The 20247-nt window shown below is 41.6% G+C and overlaps 5 protein-coding genes across 5 annotated transcripts; 2 read left to right on the top strand and 3 right to left on the bottom strand.

The window, feature by feature from the left end:
• Positions 1 to 1643: 1643 nt before the first annotated feature.
• On the bottom strand, positions 1644 to 3004 carry MELLADRAFT_117311 (uncharacterized protein; the record flags this gene model as incomplete). The annotated part of the gene is made up of 3 exons (XM_007413149.1): positions 1644 to 1797; positions 1877 to 2751; positions 2833 to 3004. The coding sequence occupies 3 exons, from the start codon at positions 2911 to 2913 to the stop codon at positions 1644 to 1646; spliced, it is 1110 nt and encodes a 369-aa protein (XP_007413211.1).
• An 8550-nt stretch (positions 3005 to 11554) lies between these two features.
• On the bottom strand, positions 11555 to 12111 carry MELLADRAFT_109238 (uncharacterized protein; the record flags this gene model as incomplete). Its single annotated transcript, XM_007413148.1, has 2 exons — positions 11555 to 12012; positions 12090 to 12111. 2 exons carry the CDS (start codon positions 12109 to 12111, stop codon positions 11555 to 11557), a joined length of 480 nt encoding a protein of 159 aa, XP_007413210.1.
• A 230-nt stretch (positions 12112 to 12341) lies between these two features.
• On the top strand, positions 12342 to 14007 carry MELLADRAFT_109237 (uncharacterized protein; the record flags this gene model as incomplete). The annotated part of the gene is made up of 3 exons (XM_007413255.1): positions 12342 to 12505; positions 12587 to 13373; positions 13459 to 14007. 3 exons carry the CDS (start codon positions 12342 to 12344, stop codon positions 14005 to 14007), a joined length of 1500 nt encoding a protein of 499 aa, XP_007413317.1.
• Positions 14008 to 16195: 2188 nt separating this feature from the next.
• Positions 16196 to 16474, top strand: MELLADRAFT_124260 (uncharacterized protein; the record flags this gene model as incomplete). The annotated part of the gene is made up of 1 exon (XM_007413256.1): positions 16196 to 16474. One exon carries the CDS (start codon positions 16196 to 16198, stop codon positions 16472 to 16474), a length of 279 nt encoding a protein of 92 aa, XP_007413318.1.
• Positions 16475 to 18521: 2047 nt separating this feature from the next.
• Positions 18522 to 19814, bottom strand: MELLADRAFT_90136 (uncharacterized protein; the record flags this gene model as incomplete). Its single annotated transcript, XM_007413147.1, has 3 exons — positions 18522 to 18555; positions 18654 to 19068; positions 19220 to 19814. The coding sequence occupies 3 exons, from the start codon at positions 19812 to 19814 to the stop codon at positions 18522 to 18524; spliced, it is 1044 nt and encodes a 347-aa protein (XP_007413209.1).
• Positions 19815 to 20247: the final 433 nt, after the last annotated feature.

The raw sequence follows: 20247 nt of genomic DNA, 5'->3' as shown, positions 1-20247 counted from the left end.
GGCACAAAGGTGACTCATGTGCGCTCGTCAACAAGTGAACACCACACAGGCATGGTGTGAGTTTGTACATAATTGTCAAAAGGTCTAAAAGTCTTTTTGCTAAGGATTAAACTCGATTCCTCATCCTTCCTTACCTATTTGAAAGTGACGGAAAATCCCAAAAGTCAGTGTGCAGTGGATCTTGGTATACCAAAAAGAACAAACAGCAGTCTTCAGGACCAATGGTGAGGATAAGTGGATCAAATCTTGAGTATGTCAGATTGCATACATACATAACAGTGTAAGCTGCTGAATAAGAAGCTCTTCCACAGAGGCTCAGTGCCAGAATGTGCAATTTGCAATAGGTCTAACTTTTACAACAAAATCCCTTGAATTTGCACACTTGATATTCTCAAAGAACATCAACACTTTATCATATGATACAAGTCTATGATATCTTGATCATCCTAACATCAAATCTTTCATCTCATCAGTACATAATTGTTCCTAATAGACCAAAAAGATCAAAAAGCATTAAAAGGACCCAATTATGAGCATGACTAGATCAATTCTGGTCCTCAAACCTGTACATGTGCAAAAACTGTGCAAGACTGATGTGCAAGATTGGTGCAAGATTTCTTGGATCAATCTAGCACATTAAATTTTTGACAACCCCAGCTACATACAGTCAAACCCACGCAAACGCATAATTTGGGTGGAAGACTTTTGCTATGCATTTTGACTGGTTATGCATTTCTGTTGTCAAATTTGGCAGTAAAAAACATCAAGATTCTGGATTTTTTCTATGCATTATCACGGGTTATGCACCTGCGCGGGTATGCATTTGCGCGGGTTTGACTGTATTTTGTTCCAACTGGTACAAAAACCGTGCGAGACCGACATACAAGATCCATGCAAGTTCTATTCATGTACTTGCACAGAATTTGCTCAAAACTTGAAATTTTTGCATAGGTTTGAATACCATAAATCTTTGAGTTTTTGAATGTGTCAGATTGCATAAGTAGCTTAATGAAGTAGAGTAGAAGCTACAAGCTTTTTCACAGACCAGTGTCAGATCATGTCAATTACATTGAAGCTATGTAAAGCTTAACAAACTCCCTTGGATTTACACACTTTCAACATCAACTTATTGTATGAGCTGAGTCTATGAGATGTTTCAACAAGTTTTTTTTACCTCATTTCTCTTATAATGATTTCAAAAAGTTAGAAAAAGTGAGTAATATGAGTTTGTATTGATTGAATTGATCAACAGAATTAATTTCTCGAGCAACGGATTTGAACAGAACCATAACTTAACCTTGAACCAGAACTTGTGCAAGACTTTCATGTAAGCTATGGTTCCAACTTCAATCCCTCAAAAAATCATCAACAAAAAAATCTGCTAGGAACTTAAACTTCAAAGAAACATACGACTCTGTACTGTTTGTTGACTGATTATCTTTCAAATAACTTCAATACTTTCAAAACCAAACATTCATTCACGACTTTTCAACTCCAAAACCTCACCCACTTCACTTGAAACCCCAACCTAACCCAACCACAAAACTCAAACGATCCCTGACCACCGAAAAAAAACACCCAAATTCAAATATATAAAATATGTAATTCTTCGATAGTTTTTTTGGGGTTTGTACAAGATCATTCTAATCTAATGCAGGTGTAGAGATCCCACTCGAAGGTTTACCACGAATTTGAGATCCTCTATTAGAGCCTTGAGACGCAGGACCAGGAGGACCACCACCCGAAAAGAGAGATCCCATTAAATCATTCAAGATATTCCCACTTTGTCTCTGAGGTCTGTAAGCAAGAACAACCCCCAAAAAAGCTCATCAATTTCCAACCCGATTTCACCAAAAAAAAATCAAAAAAAACTTACTTGATCCCAAAATACATTTCAGCAATCAAATCTAAACTTTCTTTAATTTGATTAGATCCAATCCATTTCTCAACTCTAGAATACCTACCGACCATAGCCTGAAAGACAGCCTTACCGATCGTCGGACCGGTATGACCAATAGGTGCAGGTAATCCAGATGGTAAGCTACCAGGACCGATTTGACAAGTCAAGATCAAGAGTTGTAAAAAGTTTAAAGAAGGTAATGAAAAGATTTGAATCGGTTGAAAGTTATCAGATTTAAGTTTAATTTCGATTGAATCAACAAGTAAGTTTGGAAACCGTTTGATGGATTTGTTTAAAAAATCTTCTAAAAAACTTTTGGCACTTGTAATCGAACCGATCTCTAAATAACCAATCACTCCTCTTCCTGCATATCTACCTAAACTTTTCTCTTGTAAATCTTTTTCTAATATAGACCAAGACCATAAAACATTAGATAAACTCTTGGCTGAATCTTGATCACCAGCCGAAAGTAAATGAATCTCAGCTAAATCCCAACGCTTTTCCTTTGCATAGATTTCTCCAATACTGAAATGTAAAGCTGGATCACCTGATGGAAAGTCTGGTGAGGTTGTTGAATATGAAATCGATGAATCTATTATCATCTTACGCCAATTATCCTTAGCTCCAATTAATGCTATCAAATTTAATAGCTTGTGTCTTTCTTCTTCTGTATAGGGATACGAACGTGATACATAAACGTCTCGGATTAACATCAAGCCTAGGTCTGTTCCTGATCCTAGTTGGTGTCGTTGTAAGAGTAATTTAGATCCTTCAAATAATAATGAAATCGCATCTTGAATAGATTGTGGTTCATTTGATTTCAAAAGTCGAGCGGCTGAAGTTCTGTATTTCTTTTTTTTTGCGGGGGGTGTATCAGAGGAGAAAGGTTAGCTTGCAGTTGGGCTATGTGGGATGAGGGGCGGTTGACTTACTTGGTGGGCTGCATACCATTCTTCTTGGTCTACTAAGTTTAGAATGGATTTTAATGTTCTTGCAAGAGATGGTGTTGGCATTTTTGGTTACGTTATCTTGGTTTTGCTTTGCTTTTGCTTTTGGTTTGATTAGGAAGTGAAGTGAAGTGAAGTGAATTGATCGATTTGGTTGGGATCGTACCTCCAGCAGCCAGCTCAACAGTCAACAGTAGACAAAACTAAATCAGTTTCTGACATAAGCTTAGGTTACTAAACTTCACCCTAGGGCCTATCTCCCAGTTGTAACAGGACCGAAACTATGGGTTAGATTAGGGATCTGTTAAGTGACTTAGAGCATCCGCACTCGTGCGGTAAGTCGGGTGCGGTAAGGTTAAATTTACCGCAAACGCGGGGTCTTTTCCACACCGGTGAAAAATTAGCCCCGCGGTAGTTAATTTTCGGTCATTTTGCGTTAGCGAATCGGTAAATTTACCAATTGGCTAACGCATGCGGTATCACACATCACGACTTGTTCCCGGCAACTCGACTCCAAAAACAAAACTCAACCAGACCTCCAACACCAAAGTCAACAACCAATATCTCCTTTTCACCACTCACACACGATGAATTCCAAGCCTTACAGTTGCATGAATCAACTCGAGAACGTTCGACACCAATCGATGTCTTCAATTGAAATAAGTCAATCAACCATCTTGAACTCGACTCCAAACCATTCAGATGAAAATGAAAGATGTCTAGATTCATATAGCTATGTAGAGGTCAATATTTAAGAAAATCAACATTAAAAGACCAATCATTGGAGGACTTTTAGGATCAAGTGATACAAATTAAAAATTGAAGTTTGGATTTTTATTTCCTAGTTTTAAATTCTTTAAATCTTTTACAAGATCATTATGTGTATTCAGACTCATTAAAAGCTTTCTCGATGTAGTAAAGCCTTTGTTTTTTAATTGGAATTCATGTATTAAGATCTGAACAAACTCATGTTAAATTTGTAATTTTAAATTAAGATCTATCGATCGAGTAGATGAACAGGATGATATCGGGTCTTCATGTGTAGATGGAGTATTAGTATCTTAGTGCAAAGAAGAGAACAGTGCCTCTATCACTTGAAAACTGGCCATGAAAGCAGGTGATGTGTACTCAAAAAATTAAAACTTTACCTTACTGCACAACCGGTGCGGAGTACATGCACTATCTGTAAAGTTATAAAAGTTACAGCGCTGCTAATGCAAACGAGTGCGAAATTTGGTTGAGTTAAGTAACTTTTTACTTAATGTTGTGTTTGTTACCGCACGTGACCAAATTAACAACCGCAAACGAGTGCGGATGCTCTTAGGGAGAAACCTCACGAACAACTAGGGATGGAATTGAGTGGCTTAAGGATAATTGTTGATTGTGATAATGAATCAGAAAGATGAACAATTGGATAAGGCACGAGTATTCCAAACAAGAGTAATTCTGAACTGTTGGAACTGGGTCCTGAATTGCATTGAACATGAAGACTCTATTTATACATCTAATGAGTCAAGTGAAAAGATACTCCCTGGTGAGGTTCGTGGTTAGCTTCCTAAGTGAGGGTCTATACCCTCATTCTTAGTATGCAAATGGCGTGATGAAGAATTCATCGAACTTAGCCATTCGTTCCTTGCTTGGAGTGCTTTGCCGAGATCCCAGGACTTTGGGAACCCTACTAGCATCTCTAGGTATGGTAGCGGCATGACTCCATCTGTGAATCTCCAAAGGCGAGAGCAACCTTAGTCTTGGTTTGTTCTCGCATCTCTATCTGAGTAAGTATCTTGAGATGCTGTACTACTCTTGTAGCTCAGCATTCCGGTACTTCGCTATGCCTGCATCTGTCTGTATGACTCCATCGACGACTCGTCGATGTCTAGGTCATACTGCTTGTCCCGGGCGTCAGACAGACCCGTGACTCATGGGGTCTTTGTACCGGGTTGTACTGCAACCCTGCTACAACTTTCCCCCCCTTGAACAGCGTCCATTCCACTGGACGCTTTCGGCAGCTTTATCTTTATCTTCAAAGCGTCTTTCTGAGCTTTAGTTAACTTTTTAACTTCGTTGTTTATGTCGCCGGTCACTTTTTCCACCTTGTCACAAGCCGGCTGCAACCTAGCCGGTAGTGCCCACGGTTTGACTAGTGCTCCACCTTTAGAATTCGCAGGCTGCAACCTATTCCCATTCACTGGATGAGGAAATAAAGAACCTGTTGGGTCCACCAGCGAATACACGTTGTTGCCCAACGCGTCGAAAACTTCGAAAGGCCCGTGCCAACTCGGCTGGCCTTTCGTTCTTGTCTCATTCCGGAGCTTTACCGTTTCTCCAACCTTATACGACTGCAGCGTACCTTTGACGGCTAGCGTCTGGTCGAAACGGGCCTTATTCTTCAAGGCCCTCTCTTCTTGCAATTTCCGAGCCTCAGCTCGATCCAGGGCCAATCGCTCGAGTCTAGCTTCTCGAGCGGTGGTTTTCTTTTTCTGGTTGTCTTCTAATATTTTAGGGCGTATCTTAGCCCTATCCGCTAACAACCGCGGTTTTACTCCGTACAATAACTCAAAGGGCGAATAGCCCGTAACCGTACTTTGATTAACGCGAACTGCAAACACAGCTTGTGACAAAAATTCCGGCCACCTGGTAGGGTCTCCTGTCTTGTTCAACCGGAACAAGGTACCCTCCAAAATCCCGTTCAGCCGCTCGCTTTTCCCATTCGTGCGAGGATGGTAGCCCGAAGTTGTCAACTTTCTGATGTGCGCGGCTTTGTAAAACCGCATCATGTCCTTTTACAAAAAGTTTTGACCCCTGTCGGTCAAGATTTCAGAGGGGATTCCAAACTGTTGAAAGACCTCCCTCAGAAAAGTTTCCGCCACATTCGCGGAAGTAGCTTCTTTAAGCGGGACGGCAATAGGCCAGCCTGTACAATGATCAATGATTGTTAGAACCCACTTATAACCATCTTTCGACTCCGGCAGCTGGATAAAATCCGCCGCCCAACGCTCGAACGGCGCAACTTGAGGCAACGGGACTTGCTCTCCCGTTTCTACCCCTTCTCTCGCCCGGTCAAAGATTTGACACTGACTGCAGTGTTTGCAAAATTCTTCGACATCTTTGTAACGTCCAGGCCACCAACCACGTCCCTTTAGGAACGCTAGGGTTCCATCACGTCCGCGGTGTCCAGATTCCCTGTGCACTGCCTCCAGAAGGTCCGGCCGAAAATCGAATGGCACAAAAGGCGAGTCTTCTTCCTTAAACGACAGCGCTTCCGCTTTCTTGTCATACGTCAGTTTGTGCATACTTGTCACCGCCATACGCAGACTCGTGGAGTCCACCCATTCTGGTATGTCCCGCTGATCAAGTATGTATGGCACCAACAGCGGCCAATCACTTGGGTCCCGCAGGCCCTCTCTTACTTCTTGAATTTCCATGAGGTCAGACCTCCGACTGAGCGCATCGGGGACAATGTTTGCCGATCCTTTCTTATATTGTATCTTAATTGTCATCTCGGCGAACTCATCCAACCAACGGTGAAGGCGACGAGACGGCAAAACTTGTTGTTGTAAGTACGTCAACGACGCGTGATCCGTCCTTACGATGGTATCACTTACAGCGCCTTCGACATAGACCCGCCATTTTCTCCACGCGTGCAGAATGCCCAAGAGCTCCTTTTCCTGAGCTGGGTAATTCTGTTGCGCCGGATTCAGCTTCGCAGATTCGAAAGCCACGGGGTGTTCAACCCCGTCTTCTCCTTCCTGTAACAAAACGGCTCCCACCGCGTGGTCGCTTGCATCCGTCTCTATTACAAAGGGACGTTCTGCATTCGGTGTCGTTAGAACCGGTGCTTCTTGCAAAGCCTTCTTTAGACTGCAAAACGCCAAATCATGTACCGGACACCAAACCACCTTTTGTTTCTTCGTTGTAGTACCAGCCGTTAATCCATGCAATGGACTAGCCAACCTGGCGAAGTTCCTGATGAACCTCCGGTAATACCCTGCCAAACCCAAAAATGCCCTTACATCGTAAACATTTCCCGGTGTTGGCCACTCCTGAATTGCCTTAACTTTCTCCGGCATCATTCTAACACAATTGTGTGAGATAATATGCCCAACAAATTGAATTTCTTCAGCGAAGATTAAAGATTTCTTGCCACTTATTTTCAATTCTGCCTTCTCAAGAGCCGAGAACACTTTCTCGATGTGTTCCAAATGCTCTTCCTTGGATTTTGAATACACTAGGATATCGTCAAGATACACTTGAACAAAATCATCCAGATATTCCCTTAGAATATCATTCATCATCCGCTGAAAGGTGCTTGGGGCGTTTACCAGGCCGAATGGCATCACCAGCCATTCATAATGCCCGTAACGCGTCCCAAACGCTGTCTTCTCTATGTCTCTTCCCGCGATTTTCATCTGGTGAAAACCTTGTTGAAGGTCGAACTTCGAGAAGAACCTCGCTCCCCCTAACTGATCAAAGCAATCTTGTACCAACGGCAAGGGGTGCCTGTCACGCTTTGTGAGTTCGTTAACTGCTTGATAATCGACGCAGAAACGAAGCTTACCACTCGCGTTCTTAGCGAAAAGCACTGGTGACGACCATGCCGATGTGGATGGTCGTATCATGCCCTTCTCGAGAAGCTCTGCAAGCTTCAACCTCAACTCGTCCAAGAGTAACGGGGACATACGTCGCACAGGCTGTGACACGGGTCCCTTGTCATCCGTGTCAATCAGATGATCTACCACTCTCTTCACTTTAGGCGCCGTCTTCACCTCCGAAAACCGGTCCTTGAACTTTTCTACCAGGCTCTGCACCCGGGTCTTAAGGGCTTTATCCATAGCCGCTAATTCGGGCATGGAAGCCGGAACTTCCTCACGCGGCCCATCGACCTCATTAACCTCAGTTATAGGTTCAAAGGGCTGCAACAACACGATGTCTACATCTTTTTGTCGACAAAAACGTCTGAAACCGGATCGCGAAACCTCTTTCATGTCATCGCACGATTCCTCAACAACCTGTAGTTCGTGCACCACTTCACATGGTGCTCCCATCCTTCCAGGCTGGAACTTAGCTTTAAGACCTCTGCCATCTTGTAACGTCCAGACCCCCGAGGTCCAGTTCGTCTCTACAACAAACTCATTTATCCAGGCTAACCCTAGAATTATATCGAAGCTGGCCAGTGGAACCACTCGACAGCTTATACTGAACTTGAGCCCTGCCAGTTCGAACTCTAGCTGACACAACTGATCGCATTTGATCGTTTGTCCAAAGGCTCCCTTGACTCTCAAGGTCGACGGACTAACCATTGTTACGAGCCCATTCTTTTTCACGAATGAGCACGACACATACTTATCTTTACCCCCAGTGTCAAGCAGGAAGCTTGACATCCTGCCACTAGCGACTGAGAGAAAGTCGACGCGGCGTCCTTCCGAATCTGCTTCTAACAACATCAGATCCTCGACGGAGCTACCATCGAGGATCCCGGCTTGCCCCAAAAGCGGCCCACTGGCCGGTGGGCTAGTCCGTTCTGTGACAGCCGTTAGACGTTGCTCCTCTACCGAGGTACGTTCACCACTATCGGGAACTACTCGAAAACTCTTCACCTCTAATGCAGGTTTTGGACTTGAAAAATTTTCACTCACTGTGCCCCGAAGGTCCTCTGAACTTTCGGGAATTCCTTCCAAACCCAACTCAAGGTTTGGAACGTCTGACTGGACAGCTTGGCTTGTCTTGAGACAACCAAAACGTCCATCCTCAACTTTTTCCTCACAGAACGGTGTCGAAGACAACCGACTTACCTCATCGGTCAAGGAAGCCACCTCGTGGACTTCAGACCTAACTAAACTCACAAGTTCGCCTATACTAGGCGGCTCATTGGGAAACTCAATAGGCAACTCACAATTGGACTCACAAAGCGTACTAGAACAACCAGAAACTGAAACTTTATTGCATAATACGCTACTACTTGGCGCCGACGACTGAATCCCATCATCATTGCCTAATCTTTTAAAGTCTTCACCTCCTTCTTACCCTCAAAGTACTTGCAAGTCTGATCAGTTACCGCCTTAGGACAACCAGGGTTTTCTAAAGATCCAAAGATGTGACCAACAACATTACAGTTAAAACACTTCCTATCCTCTTTCTTCACCTGATTCTTCTTTCTCTTCTTATTGTTTGACGCAGAGTTTGAGCCTTCAGCAATCACCGAAACGGATTCCCGGTTACTACGAAACTCGTCATCCTTTCGAACCGCCCACAACGCGATGTCAGCGAAGGGCATCTCAACTCCAGCAAGTAGTTGATCGCTGATCTTCGCCTGCACCACTTTACGAACACCCGGCTGAAGGCGTTCAACAAACTCAGGGGAACGCGAGTAGATCAGACCTACTACCTTAGCTTCCTGCTCAAACAGATTCCATCGGTCATAGAACTGTCCGACAGTCTCATTAGGGCGCTGCTTAAGTTCCCTGAGTTTGGCCTTCACCGAGTACTCAGTAGCGCTGGAACGGAACTTGGCCTTTCCCCACTCCACAAAACTTTCCCAAGAAGTTGGGCGAGTGGCGCTGGCCATAGCATTCTCAAGGTGAGTCAAGGCTCCATCCTTGAAACGGGTGAATGCGAGGCGATGGAAAAGGGATCTGTGGATGAAACGCAACGTAGCCGCGCGTTCGAACTTAGAGGCCCAGATAGAAAAGTCGCTCGACATAGAGCCGTCGAACATCTCCAGGGTCACATCAGCCATCGCCTTCCGAGCCTTCTCAGGATCAGACACGATGTCTTCCGGGCCATCCGCAATCACAAATGGTTGCCCGGGAGCTGCATGTAAAGCTTTGTCAGCAACTCGCTTGAAATGAAGTCTCGACAGGACTTCGTACTTACTTTGGCCGTCTCCATCGGCGGACATAAAAGCCTTCAAATTTGGCTTTCGATCAACAGACTCGTCGTCAAGGGCAACAGTTGCCATTCGGTCTGCCGGTGAGTCCACACCCACATCAGAAACAAACTCTGAAACAGAGCAAAACGAAACGGAGACGGAAGACTTACTTTTGATAACCGACTTTCTTGCTTCCTCACGCAGCATCCACTCCTTCCATTCGAGGAACTGCTCTTGAGTGACAGGAGCGGAACTCGGGGCGGCAGATGGATTGCTCGGAGGTGCGGCAGAAGCCGGAACCGTAGAGGCCTTCCCCTTAGGATTCATGGCTGGTCCTTCATCCGTCACCATCTCTTGGCTTTCGACCGTGGAGGAAACAACCTTCTTGCTAACCGGCCCTTCAGCGCCGAGGATACGAAGCGCTTCACGCTCCTCCTCCGTGAAGGACTTCAACTCCGCAGCGGAGTACTGAGCCGAACCATCAGCAGGAGGCGGAAGGCAGTCGACAATCGTCTTCGCGTTAGCGATTTGATCACGAGTAGCCACCATCTGTGAGTTCACAAAAAGAAGAGAAGGTAAAAAGCAATCACTGATGATCAGCTTCTAACAACTGGCTGAGTCCGGAGGTGTCGGGGAGAAGTTTTATGCGAACAAAATAGAACCCAGAGTGAAACTAAAATACGGCCAAAAACTAACGTTGATTGATTTAAAAGAAAGACTTTCGAAAAAATTTCACGAAGCAGGACGTATGATCCGCGCAAGGGTTTCACAGAGTGCTAGTTAAGTCGAGAGAACTTCAAAAAACTAAAAGCTCGCTACCAGTGTAACAGGACCAAAACTATGGGTTAGATTAGGGATCTGTTAAGTGACTTAGGGAGAAACCTCACGAACAACTAGGGATGGAATTGAGTGGCTTAAGGATAATTGTTGATTGTGATAATGAATCAGAAAGATGAACAATTGGATAAGGCACGAGTATTCCAAACAAGAGTAATTCTGAACTGTTGGAACTGGGTCCTGAATTGCATTGAACATGAAGACTCTATTTATACATCTAATGAGTCAAGTGAAAAGATACTCCCTGGTGAGGTTCGTGGTTAGCTTCCTAAGTGAGGGTCTATACCCTCATTCTTAGTATGCAAATGGCGTGATGAAGAATTCATCGAACTTAGCCATTCGTTCCTTGCTTGGAGTGCTTTGCCGAGATCCCAGGACTTTGGGAACCCTACTAGCATCTCTAGGTATGGTAGCGGCATGACTCCATCTGTGAATCTCCAAAGGCAAGAGCGACCTTAGTCTTGGTTTGTTCTCGCATCTCTATCTGAGTAAGTATCTTGAGATGCTGTACTACTCTTGTAGCTCAGCATTCCGGTACTTCGCTATGCCTGCATCTGTCTGTATGACTCCATCGACGACTCGTCGATGTCTAGGTCATACTGCTTGTCCCGGGCGTCAGACAGACCCGTGACTCATGGGGTCTTTGTACCGGGTTGTACTGCAACCCTGCTACACAGTTCACCACCTCAACAGCTTTTGATTTGGATATCTTTCAAACCAAGACTTCTTCAAAGAAATCAAATCAAAGCTCATGTATAACTACTTTTAAGAGTTTCTTAACACTTTTCAAGAATGATAACCAAAAGTAGTGAAACTTGACAAGTGCATACTTACATCTTACCATCAGATCCATAATCATTCTTACATTTCTCTTAAAAAGATATCCAAACTGAAAATCATAATAATATATAAGTTGAGAGGGAAAAGCAGCTAAGAAACACGATCCAAGCTCCCATTATGAATATCCCGACTTTCGAATCCACAAACCCAATTCTAATTGTTCTATTTCATTCTAGCAATCCTCAAACATTCGTCCTCAAACCCCTCAATCACCCCAACCAGGATTCCCATCTCTTTCAACTTCCGTACGCCCTCACAAACCACAAAATCCTTAGGTTCCAAAACGCCTAGCCAAACCTCTCCAATCCTCTTCTCACGATGTTCATCATTCCATTCTAATATCTTATCAACACAAGAAGTTTTTCCAGATAACCTAACCGAACAAGGTTCCATAGTGACGACCAACTTTAAAGACCCATCTGGAATCTCTAGATCAGTTAGTTTAGATAAAGCGTTTTCTTCTGCATGGGTGTTTCCTGGTAGTTCTCGTGAATGTCCTTTGCTTAGGAGTTGGTTTGAAGAACTTAGGATTAGACTTCCGATGTTGAAGGCTTGGGGTGAGGGAACACATTTCGTCGCTTCTTGCAGGGCTAGTGGGAACCATTCTTTGGGACTGGTGGCTTGGTTTGGTTTTGGGATTTGGAGAGGGGGGATGGGTTAGTTTGAGGGGTTTGGGAGGGGTTGGGGGTGGGCTTACTTTGGGTTGTGGGTTGGTCCATGTTGGTTGGTTTGATGAGCTTGTATTGCATTGATCTGGTGTCGGTGTTCTTATTGAAAGTATATAAACATATCTATTCAGAATGCTTAAACTGAAACAACTCATACACCTCGACTAAAGCATAGTATGCCAATATCCAATCCACCTCAGTTTAGTTTCGGTCGAGATGAGATGAAGTCATGAATCCATTCCTTCAGCCAACCAAAACATAATCAAAAGCTAAAACCAAAAATGTCATCATTCTCATTCAAGATCGAAAAACCAAACCACCACCAAAAAAAAGAAAACAATGAATTTCATTCAAGTGATGACACAGACGAAGAATTTCAAACTAATCCTAATTTCAAAAAGAAACCTAAATTAGAAATCATTGATGAATTCGATTCGACTGATCAGTTAAGCCTCTAGAGATCCTTTCCTTTCCTTCTACACCATTCACTTAAACCCACTTCTTTTTTGGTTTTGGGTTTGGTTAGGGAAAGAAAAGAAGATGTTCAGAAGGATTTCTTGATTCCTGCTTTACCAAATCGAGATTTCAGATCGATTTATTTACACAAGAAATCAAAGAAACCAATCTACAAACCAGAGATGTTAAACTCATTTGGAAAACCCTCTACCACGAAAGAAACAACCAAAGGTATTGAAAATGTTGATCGAATGAATTCGTCAAACGTTTCTGGAGGATTAAAAGTTATTGAACAACCTGAACAACCGAAAATCATAAGTGTAGAAAAGATGGAGGTACAAGAAAATGGTGTGGTTGAACAAGAAGTTCCGGAAGCAGGGTTATCATTAGAAGAAAAAGCTATTCAAGAGTTAATGAAAGAGTCAGGAAGAAAGTCAGATCCAGAAAAAAAAGAAATCCAACCAATCTTAATGAAAACCGAACCTTCACGATCTCCATCTTTGTCTCCAAGTACATCCAATTCATTTGAAGACGAAACCAGTATGTTTCGAAAAGACGTTTCAAAGCGTCCAAACCCATCAAGTTTAGAAGATTACGAACGAGTTCCTGTTGGTTCGTTTGGATTAGCATTATTAAAAGGAATGGGATGGAAAGAAGGTACATCGGCTTCTAAGAACGGAAGAGTTGGGTTACTTGAAGCTGTGGTTCCGAAGCCTAGACCAAGTCTTTTGGGAATCGGTGCTAAGGCTCTTGTTCTTACTGAAGGATCGAGTAAAGGAACGGGAATGGTTAGGAAATTTAAGGGGAAGGATGATAGGAAGTATGTGCCTTTGGTTAGGAAACTTATCGATCCTGAGGTTTGTTAAGTTTTTTTTCTTCGTGTGATTCGATTGTGATTGTATGGAATTAATATTAAGTTGGGTTTCTTTTTTTGGGAGTTAGATACGTGGATCTGATTCTAGATCAAGTAAACCTTCGAGCTCAAGATCGTATGCGAGATCAAGATCAGGTTCACCATCAACAAGTAGATCGACATCATATCGAGAAAAATCACCATCTAGATCCGAGAAACACAACAAATCGAGGTATCTAGATGACGAGGAAAGAAATCTAAAAGGTTTAAGAATAGAAGATGGAGGAGAAAGAAGTCGAAGAGATGGTAGAGATAGTGGTCGGTATTATGATCGAGAAGAGAAAAGTAGAAGGAATGATCAGGATAGTAGGGATCGTAGGTATAGAGAAGAAGGTGATGAAAGAAGTAGAAGGGATCATAGAGATCATCATGATCGGGAAGAGAGGAGTAGAAGGGATGATACGGGTAGGGATAGGTATCAGGAGCGTGAAGAAAGAAGTAGAAGGAAAGATACAGATGGTCATTATGATAGAGAAGAACGTGAAGGGAAAAGTAGAAGAGATGGGAGAGATGATGAGCGCGGAACGTACAGAATGGATCGAAAAGATGAAGATCGGTATAGGAAATCTTATAAATGAAGAGTAGAAAAGAAGTAGGCAATAGATGGAAAACGATTTGAGGATGTTGATGGGTTGTCATACTGAGCAAGATCATGTTGGAATGTGGGTTTTTTTCATTGGATTTGTAATGGTTTATTATATCACATGAACACTTGAGGGTACAATGAATATGTTAGAAGTTGAGATGATTGTACATAAATGTTTTTTGTAAATTAAATCAGTCTTGAATATAATGTTTGTTCAATGGATACTTATAACGATATTTGTTTTTCAAAGAGAGAAGTATATATAGGTTTCATTCTTCAATTTTCAGTCAGTTGAGGCAACAAATATTTTGATTTTTGATTAGACATAGAAATTGTTTAAGATGAGATTAATCAAAGATTATATTCAGTAGAAGTGAAGGATGAGATTTGATTTAAAAGTCTTTGGATTTTGTACTATAGGTTGATCAAGATTGACCTTGAAAGGCAAGCCAAAATGATATTAATGATGAAATGATACTATTTCTACCAAACCTTTTTAGGTATCTCATCAAGACTAAGTACTGTTTCATGATGAAGGAATTCAACTGTATCTTTTGTTTTGTTTTCCTCATAGCTCATAAACAAATAATTAACAATGGCAGTATTTCTCAGTAGTCCCACGAGAGCAGAAGAGAAAAGTAAATCATCTGGAGCATATCTGAAGATACATTCTACACATTGATTTAAATTTTTTGAACAGATTATCTAAGTTGTAATGAGGGATAGAAAGAAATGACGACCCATTGAATTTGGTGATTAGGAGAATATTGTAATACCAGTTTTATGGTGTCTTGGTATTTTTTGACTCTTCACTGGCATCATGGATTGGCATGAAACACGATGCTGCGTTCCCTGGGCCTTGCATTGCCTTTCCCAGAGTGGTCTCGTGTTGACTATCCGTCGAGTTTCGTGTCGTGAAGAAACTGATTGTGGTCCCCTCATGTCCCTTGATGTTTCTTTCTTTGCTTGGGTCAGGTAAGTCATTTGGTGTTTTGAATCTTGTGATTTGATTCAGATCACAATCAAAACATGGACATAAACCTATATCGGTAACACCCCCAGCCTGACCCGCCGCGGAGGCTGCTGCAGTCTACAGATACCATTACGTACGTGTCGTCTTCGCAGAGGCCAAGCATGATTTCTTCAAAGCGAAAACTCATTGCGGGATGAGGATGACATTCGTGTAGCTTGTAGTATATAGTCTTCAAAGTTCAAAAGCACTGTGCTCTGTGCTGGGTGGGCGGGCGTTGACGGCACATCATTCAAACAGGCTTGAAGTTGTATTCCAGACCTCCTAGATTTCTACGTACTCTCGATCAGGTTTGAGATCTAATAAGATGTATAGTATTGCATTCAAGTCGTGGTATGTGTGAGTCAAAGGAGATACAAAACACCAAACGATTTATGTGAACAAAACATCAAACGACATGATCAGCTTCTTCCATGATGCGAAACTCGACAGAAACCCAACACGATATCACTCTGCGGAAGGAAATGCAAGACAGCGCAGCATTTTGTTCCATGACTTGATGGTCGGCAAGAGTTACACAGACAGCGACTCAGCCGGTCTTTAACAAATATAAAAGGGCACTTTCATTTGCTGAGTAGTTGCTCACTTTCCAAGCATCTCATCAATTTGTTTGCCTACGGTGCACAACTGTCTTGGTATGTTTCCCTGCTCTCTTCGTCAGCCTACCGACTATATACGATATGTAGATCTCTTTTGAACTTTTCGAGCTTACATACTGCCACTCTCTTTCCCCTCTTGGTCAATTTTGATATCAGTGATTTTTTTTCAAAGCCCAACCCATACACGGCTATCCCAATTTCATTGCCTTAGCTTCCTGGTGAGTCTTGGAAGTTTTGATCTGTTGAACTCCTTCACGACTTCCCATAACTGAAGCTCGGTCAAAAAAATAGATATTTCACTGTTATCTTTCCTCCTTGAACCAAAACACGCTCAAAGCTATCAGAAAATTTCATAGAACATCGACGTTCATTTTTGTCATTCACTAAGCTTACTTGAGGGATTAGAATTGACTCAATCAACCACAAACCAACCCAACCTACACGCACATCTGCTCTCAAACCCAGTCTGTTTCAAAGCAGCTTTCTTTCTGCACAACCTGCTTCATCTTCCAAGTAAATCAATATCCTGAGATTCTCTGTTTACATCAACCATGATTGGTATCCAATTAAAAGAAATAGTTCTACTTAGCTTGATCTTAAATATTTTGATTATACCAATGATGTGTGAAATGGTAGAGCATTCAGAAGATATTACAGGGTTCTCAAGATCTAGAAAGTCACGTACTTCTCTTGAAGTTGAAGATGGTGATGACAGACAGCGTCATGAGTATGCAACATGTTCCTCAGTATCCTGTAATTTATCATCTACATGTACAAATCACAGTCTAAAGTGTAGTGATTGTGGTCTTGATGGTTATTGCAAAAGTTAAATAGGGTACATACAAGCTATTATGAAGCTTACTGTCCTGCTTTTAGAATGACTTTGTGTACCTTGAATCCTTCTTGTTTTCTACATGGTTCTCATTGTTAGATAGAATTGGTGTCTTTTAGTTACTCAGAGGTGTACAATTTGGAATTCTTGATAATCATAAAAAGTTTAATCATGACCCTCACTTATTTTCTCCTCATTGATATTCTTAAATTCATTAACAAGAATTCCAAATTTCTTACATACTACTAGGTCAGCTCCTTGCTATTGAATCCCCGTCTTTTTGAGTGATATACTGACAGTCATTCTAGACCTTTGTTGATGCCACTTCTTGTGTTGAGGGCAATGGCTCTACTGGGTGCATCTGACTAGCAGAATATAAACAAGTCATTACCAAACTCCAAGGCCATCAAAATGGTCTTGAAGCATCAAATTTTCCTACCTTCACCAACTCAATCAACATCATGATTGAGTGGCTCGCAAAGTATCAGCAGCAGGCAGTGGATTGTGAAGCCATAGTATTGGCAGCAGCAATTCACTGTGTCTGTATCCTTGTAGCACGTCAACGTGCACACACCAATGACTTTTGATACATACTTGAAAGATCCTTTAAAGAGGTCTCCACAATAGGCACATCTTCCCTTTGTCAACTGGGATGTTGACACACAGTTGAACCCAACTGCCGGCAAAGGATCCCACAAATCCTTTAGTCAAATGATTATTCACAAAGGGTACTCAACACCAATCTCAGTCTAAATCCGACCAAAAGATTTTCTGATTTTTTTCAAAACTCTCTGTGTGTGCATGTTGACATGCTATAAGGATACCAACATGGTGATTCTCAACCCCCGGTTTGAGGGAAGTTATTTTTGATTAATTACCCCAATCACAAGATTTAATCTCTTGCAGCAAGTGAGGCCACTTTCAATGTACAATTGGAGGAATCTGAGGTGGGCTACACCAGCCCTCCCCCTGAAGATAACCATGGAACTTCCAAGCCCAATGAATACAACATCTTTGGAGTTTCAAATGGAGGTACTGAGGCTTTGGATAACTCTGAGCTTGATGAATATCTCCAAGGAGGCTTGCTGATCAAGAAGGATCAAACTCCACTTGGGTGGTGAATGGTTGGTCTGATTCTTCATTTTATCTGGCACTTTGGCTCTGGACTAAAATATATTTTGAGTAAAATCTTGACTCTTCTTTACAGAAACATGAAAATCACTTCCCCATCCTTTCAAAGCTCACCCTGGACAAAAAAGAATAATAGACAAAAGAAGCTACTTATGCTCCCATAATAACTTATGAAAAGGTATCAAAATACCGTGCCAAACAGACTTCTCAAAGTTTGACTTTTTGAAAGTTGAACTTTGACATAAGCAGTTCAAAATAGGGGCTCCCAAATGTGCCCTTGATCTCTGCTGTACCTTTAGATTTGTATCCTTTGATGATGCCTGAGCTATCTATGATTTTTCCACACCCACTCCTTTGGTATCAGAGTGCTTTCAAATAAGGAAAACATGAATCTGCATGAAGAGTACAGATTACAATCAAAGTACTTCTTATCAGGATTTATGGCATTGAAACTTCAAAAATAATTTGTGTGCAAATTCTTTTAACCTCTTGCCACCCAGAATTTGCACCAAACTTGCAGACTTAAGACTAACATATGTTAACATAACAAAGCCCCATTGCAACAAGGGCTTCCTGGCTTTGACCCAGATGGTGCATGATCATGTGCAAACTAGATCATGGGTTGTGAAATAAATTAATTGTGCAAGATCCCTGCAAGGATTTCTTGCACGGATCTTGCACATGTTTGAATACCATAATTCCAAGATTTCAGATAGGCTCTCGAATGTACAGTTTTTCAAGAAATAGAGCATTGTACAAGAACAGAATTGGGATACGATTTTGGGTTTGAGTCTTGAAAAAAAGATTATGATATATATGAAGAGTGAATTTATTGAAACGGCATGGCCATCGAGGAAATCCAAAAGTGAAATTGATTCGAACAACTTCAATGAGTTGAATCTCCAAATCATGTTTCAAGTATGTGATCGAAAGTCTCCTACATAAGCTCTACAGAGGTTTTTAAACACCAGTGTTTAAAACGGGACCACAAATTTTAATGAGAAATGGAAAGACGTGAATAAGTTGTCTAAAGCAATAAGACTTACAAGGATGATCCCATACCATCTACAGCAGCTCTATAAGTACCAAACTTCAAACTGGTAGAGCCACTTCCAACACGACCACCATGCATAGAATAACCTAATTGAACTTGTCTAGTTAGTCTATCGCCTAAAACATAATCAATCTTACCCAAAGGACCAAATGTGACTTTGAGAGCATGAGAAATCGTTCTAGATTTGAATGACTCGAAGTCCATCTGTGTACCATCACCACAATCATCTGAACATCTTAATGGATCTAAAATCGATGTTAGTTGATCTTTAATATCTAATGTTAACATTGGTCCATCATCTCCTCTTGAATAAATTTGAAATAGATGAAAAAAGTGATTGGTGGTTTGGACTCTTGAATCTAAGTATGAACTCCAAGTATAGGTTGCAGTGTCTCCATCACCAAAACCTGGCGTTAAATGTTCAAATTTTGAAGCGAAGAAACAGATGGTGGATCAGTTTAAGAGGAATGAATCAAGTTCCTATTGGAATTTATATCAAAACCTGTTTGGAAACCTCTTCCCAAGAAAGTTTTATCCGGAAAGAAAGAACGCTCTAACCTGGTGTTAAGAATTCAATCCTCTGTCTTGGTGTACGACCACCTGGATCAAGATTTTGACTTGGATCATCCGAAAGTTCAAGACCAAAACAATTTTCGATTAAAACATTTTTAGGACAATTTCCTTTAGTTAGAACCCCAGAAGATTGCCACAGCATATGGGATTGATCATTTAATTTCCCGGTTTTCATTGATTTACCATCTGATAACGTTTGATCTGATTCTGATTCCGATTCACCGTCTTCATTAACGATAGGTTGTTGATTGTGAAGTGACTGAGAATGTACTGTTTGATCTTCTGAAGATGAATAAGGAAGTAAAGCTAATGATAAAAGCTCGGATAAAGCTGTTACATTCAATTGATTCGATTGGATCTCTATATATGGCGATGGAAGTTGAATCGTTGCATTTAGATTCGCGTTGTTTAAGATCGGTATCAATTGTATTTCATGGTCGGCTCCGATTTGGATTTGATCAATTAATTGAGATAATGTCATGATTTTCAGAAAGGAGATGATGATGATTGAAAAGATGATGCATCTAAGTAGTTTCTTTAAGAAATTCACAATGTGGAAATGTAAATTAAGAAACGTCATGATTGATTATTTTGATGACTTTGAAGTTTTTGGTTGATGGGAAGTATGGAAGGGGAAGTTGATGAGGATTTTTCTTGGTGAGCTGAGCATTTCGGTTTGTAGCAAAAAGGAACGCACTAAACAAATGAACACCTCTATGACTATGTATTCCAATTTTTGACTTCATAATAGTATGTTATCACGCTATGACAATCAATGAAGCTTTGATTCAGGTACAATTACTTTTTGATTGGAACCCATTTCAACGAGAGTCTCTGATTTCACGATTGTGTGTGTTCTAAAGCAAAATGCTGCATGCAAATCTCAACTTTTCCATCGCGAGAAGGTTAAAGCCCGTAAGTTTTGGCGAAGGACATCCCGAAGCTGAACTCTCGTTTTATACCTTGGTTTTGGTCCTGCGTGATATTGCCATTGGGCACTGTGACATCACCCA

The sequence above is a fragment of the Melampsora larici-populina genome (genome assembly GCF_000204055.1).
Source record: "Melampsora larici-populina 98AG31 unplaced genomic scaffold MELLAscaffold_35, whole genome shotgun sequence".
Classification (NCBI taxonomy): domain Eukaryota; kingdom Fungi; phylum Basidiomycota; class Pucciniomycetes; order Pucciniales; family Melampsoraceae; genus Melampsora; species Melampsora laricis-populina.
Note: the sequence above shows the minus strand (reverse complement) of the source record. Positions and strands in the feature narration are given on the sequence as shown.